The 4,724-nt window shown below is 35.2% G+C and overlaps 1 protein-coding gene across 2 annotated transcripts; it reads right to left on the bottom strand.

The window, feature by feature from the left end:
- Nucleotides 1-509: 509 nt before the first annotated feature.
- Nucleotides 510-3,118, bottom strand: LOC145303855 (uncharacterized). 2 transcript variants are annotated; one of them, XM_080145511.1, is made up of 6 exons: nt 3,084-3,118; nt 2,582-2,650; nt 2,024-2,126; nt 1,358-1,429; nt 1,147-1,205; nt 510-1,110 (listed from the first exon to the last, which is right to left on the bottom strand). In XM_080145511.1, the coding sequence occupies exons 1-6, from the start codon at nt 3,087-3,089 to the stop codon at nt 601-603; spliced, it is 819 nt and encodes a 272-aa protein (XP_080001637.1). In that variant the 5' UTR covers nt 3,090-3,118; the 3' UTR covers nt 510-600. The 2 variants fall into 2 exon arrangements, with proteins under 2 accessions (XP_080001637.1, XP_080001636.1); XM_080145510.1 differs by having other exon boundaries at nt 510-1,205.
- Nucleotides 3,119-4,724: the final 1,606 nt, after the last annotated feature.

Here is a 4,724-nt window from a genome sequence, read left to right as displayed (position 1 = left end):
AGACATACTGAAAAATCCTGAATAGCATTGTATTATAGATAATTTTCCACGATTATTAAAAAAATGATGAAATTACTACTTGTTTTGTTAGACAGCGCCTTTGGCCCTTTCTCGCTAAAAAAACAGGTTTTTATCAAATAATTTATCATTTTAATAACCGCAGAAAGCTGTCTATAATACGATGACTATAAATAGCTAATCTATGTTTCAGTTCTAGATTTTGAAATAGATTTTGGAAAGAAGCTACTCCATAATTCAATATGCTATCAATAATTTTTTCATTGAATCGCTAGTTATGGACGTTATCAACCTTGTTAAATGTCTTCTAAACACCAGTATTAAGACAGATTCTAGAAATATTTTATCATTGAAATATAATATTTAAAAAAAATTCTTGTCTTTGCCTAATAATTGTGATTTCATACTGTTTGTTAATTATTTTTGTTTACACTTTGATTTTAATTTGTTTGAGAAGAGTTGCGCAATTTTATGGAGATAATAAATCAAAATAAAGTTTTCAAATTTATTCTTTCATGAATGTTTAAAATAAATACATAAATAAAAGTATAATATTTTGATTTTACACAACTAGATTTTCACTTAGGCGTGATAGGCGGGAGCGGCGGCGTGATAAGCGGGAGCAGCTGCGTGATAGCCGGGAGCGGCGTGGTAGGGAGCAGCCTCGGGGTAGACAGGGACACCCTCGTAGGACACATCGGCGATGTAACCGTTATAGTGGTCGGCGCTGTACTTAACGTGCTGGGTTCTTCCGTCGGGAAGGGCAACAGAGTAGCTACCGGCAACGGCACCGTTAACATCGGCGGTCTCGGCGGCGGTGAACTGGGCCTTGGAGTAGTCATCGGCAACACCGTACTCAAAAGCGTAGGGGGCGGGCTCCTCTTTGTCGTAGGCAGAATGAGGAGCGGGGTGGGCGTAGGCGGGGGCGGCGTGGGCAATCACGGCGGGAGCGTGGTGCACAACAGGGGCGTGGTAAGGAGCGGCAGGAGCATGGTGCACAACAGGGGCATGGTAAGGGGCAGGGGTGTGGTAGGCGGGGGCAGGGGCAGCATGGTAGACAGGGGCAACATGGTGGACTGGGGCTGCGTGGTAAGGGGCAGCAGCATGGTGGACAGGGGCTGCGTGGTAGGGGGAGGCAGCGTGGTGCACCACAGGGGCGTGGTAAGGGCTAGGGGCATGGTAGGGTCCTAGAATAATAGATATGTAGTTAGATTAATTGGTAAATTGTGTGTAAGTATATATCTCTAAAACGGCTGCACCTAACATTACAATGTGGTTTAGATAAAATGGTTTTAGATTTATCTTTAATCCTTTTATTTATAAATATCTATATATCTACCTTGTGTATAGCCGGGAACAGCGGCAGGTGCGTGAACGGCAGCTACTGGCTTCTCATTGTGATATCCATAACCTTAAAAAAAAACAGTTACATTTCGTTCTATAAAAGACAGATGCAGCTTATAGTGCCTAATAAAAAAAGACGTCATACAATACAAATGACCAATTATAAGGCAGTAAACATTTTAATTGTCTAATGGTAAATTGTACTGGCCTACCATTGGTCATTTGTATGGTATGGTGTCATTTTTTATTAGGGACTATAAGCTGCTTCTTAATAACATGTTACTTTTTTAGTTTGATGAAATATTATTTTTTGAAAAATTACATTAGTTAATTGAGGCCGATAAAAAAAAATAGAACTAAGAGAAAGATTGGGGTGGAAATAATGTTTCATTTGTTTACCTTTCCTTGAATCCAGTGATCTAAAGGGTTAAAACAATGGCCAATAAACTCATGTACATTCCCAATGATGTTTCACAAAATTACCCTTTATGTAGATTAAAATTAGTGGTTGACAGGTTTTGACTTTTAACTAAATGAACTAACCAATTCAAATTCAATAAAAGCTCCCAATGTTATTAAGCCAACAAATAAGAAAAATTTATATAAGACTTGGGGGACTAGTGTAATAACCATCCAAATGTCACCTCCCTCCCTGACTTACCATGGACACTCTGAGGGGCAGCATGGGGTTGGCTAACAACACTGGCGTGGTGAGCCCCGTGGGGTTTGTGCACAGACACAGACACTGAGGGAGCGTTGCCGACCTACATTTCAAAAAAAGATTATTATCAAGATTAAATATGGTTATAGTAGGTTTCGTGACTATGTAATATAAATTAGGGGAAGAGGCGGTGAAGGCGCGATGGAGAGATGAAGAAGGGGCCATCAAGAGGTTATGTATTATAAATTAGGGGAATAGGCAATTAAGGGGCGATGCAAAGGCGATGCGTGGTGAGCCCCGTAGGGTTTGTGCACAGATACAGACACTGAGGGTTCATTCCGACCTACATTTTAATAAAAATTAGCATTACAATTATAAATGGAAAAGTATATACACTATTAGTTTTAACCCAACCAATCAAAATTCGTTGACATTACCCAAAGTTTTAAACATAGTATAAGATAGAAGGGTTATTAAACTTTGGGTACTAGTGTAATTTATAGTCCAATGTCCCCTTCCTCTCTGCTTTTTTTTCCAGTTAAAATTATAAATACAGACCTTGATAACTTGGTGGTGGCTTTGGTCAGCGGCCACAAGGGCGGTCAGAGCGGCGGCCAAAATAAAACACTGAAAAACAAAAAGTATTAAATCTATGACAGTAAAAAATATGAGAATTAAAGAATAACTATTTTGTCTCAAACCATAACCCTAGAAATGTCAGTCTTAAAACAGTAACATTAGTCGATTTTTTTAGGGGGGGGGGGATGGATGATTTGGCCTTTTTAGTTATATTTATTGAATTTTGGCCCTAAAGTCAGATTTTTTTAGAATTTGGCAAAATCGTCAATTTCTACTCGTTTGACAGCGTAGGGGCAATAGAAATTTAAACCTACTTTTTAAACCAAGATAATACAAAAATTTAAAATCAAATATATACTGTAATTGTTAGATCCTAGATGTCAAAAACGTTTTATGAGATATAAGGTATAACAAATAATTTACGTTTGTTCATTTACCTAAATGCAATGATTGAATTGATGATGAGAATCGAACTTATTACCTTCATATTGCTGTATGATCGTTGGATGAACTGATACTTTTTCCAACTCAAATGTATCTTTTATAGGAAAAATAATTTTCAAAAATCCACCTTACCCTTTTGCCAGGAGATAAGAGTTTTAAAACCGTACTTTGTGATCAACCAATAAATATAGAAACTCTAGATCCCCAATCCCATATTTTTATCAATAAGAAGCGGGGATCTTAAGGGTTAAGACAATAGATGATAAATTGATGTACATCACCAATGATAATACACAAAACTACCCCCTCTTTAGATTACAATTAGAAGTTTAAACGTTTGGACACTCAATTTAATGAATCAACCAACAAAATTAAAAATTCCCAATTTTGTTAAGTCAACGAGTAAAAAAAACATTGATATAGAACTTTGGGGACTAGTATTTAAAAAAAAGCCCATTGTCCACTCCCTAACTGAATAAGATGACTATGTATGAACAATCCAACTATATTATTTGTTAGGAAGTGTGCGCGTTTTGGTACTTTTCATTCCGTCTAAAACATCGTATGTATTTTTAAAATTTAATCATATATGTTGCTATATATCAAACAAAATTCTTAATTTGCTACAAATTCCTTTTTATATTGGATGGATTATTGTGACAAAATGACGATCTAATGGAATACATCTATTGACCAACCTTTTAGGTCCTCTCTCGCCTATTCAAAAGGGGAAAATTTGGTATTTAAAAACTGGCTTTAATAAGATACGACTACTGCTAAAATTAATTTTTAGCAAAAATGTATTTGTCTATAATTAATATTTCTTTCTACTACCAAGTATTAGGTTGTCTTTTGTCTATTAAGGTATAGAAAACGGCTATTGAAGCTAGAAACTATTTGATGTCATAACAATGTTATTGATAATGTTAACCTACTTCCATTTAATACAGGTAGTTCCAGATGATTATAGTCATGTTATTATTAATTTTCCTAATATTTACACTGAAATTATGTCCTCTTCTAGAAAACTATATCAACCTCCTTTTCTAATAAAAACAAAGTTATTCAAATCAATAAATTATCTGTATTTGTCTAATTCTTAAATTTTTTAGTTACACAGCAGAAACGTCAAATCTTAAAAAATTGCCCCACCCCTATGAAGCGCCGGCGCTTAATATATGCACGAAAACGGACAAAGATACTGCAATCAAATTACTGGAGGTTGCCCTAAAAAGTATTAGTGTTTATTTTCTACTTAAGCCATGCAGGGTTAGGGCTCCTAGAGGGATTAGCATAAAAACATCTCCCCCTTATTTTTAATCATGTGTTAGGCACCAAATAACTAATTGATTTTAGGATATGCCGACACATTACAAGACATTTAAATAAGAAAAAAACTTTTCCAGTGTGGTATTAAATAATTTTAATGTATTTAATTTTTTATCATTTCATTAAAATAACTATTAAACATCAATAATAAGATCTTTATGCTTCTGTTTAAAAACATGATTTAAAGTTGCATTTATCACAAGAGACTTGTTTGATAATATAAAGCTATCTAATTTTTCACCTTATTAATTTATTTTGATAATCTATATACATGTCTTTGTAGGAATGGTAAAGAATACATTCTGATTCATATTTATACAAGACTTGGCCCGTCGACACAATAGACGAA

This window comes from Acartia tonsa, chromosome 13 (genome assembly GCF_053477335.1).
Source record: "Acartia tonsa isolate MP-2025a chromosome 13, ASM5347733v1, whole genome shotgun sequence".
NCBI classification, from domain to species: Eukaryota; Metazoa; Arthropoda; class Copepoda; order Calanoida; family Acartiidae; genus Acartia; species Acartia tonsa.
This window is presented reverse-complemented; position numbering and strand designations above follow the sequence as displayed.

Coding starts and splice junctions, on each gene's coding strand:
- LOC145303855 (XM_080145510.1), bottom strand. Junction 2,127..2,581: donor GCCACCACCAAGTTATCAAG/GTCTGTATTTAT, acceptor TTTGAAATGTAG/GTCGGCAACGCTCCCTCAGT. Junction 1,430..2,023: donor TGCCCCTCAGAGTGTCCATG/GTAAGTCAGGGA, acceptor TTTTTTTTTAAG/GTTATGGATATCACAATGAG.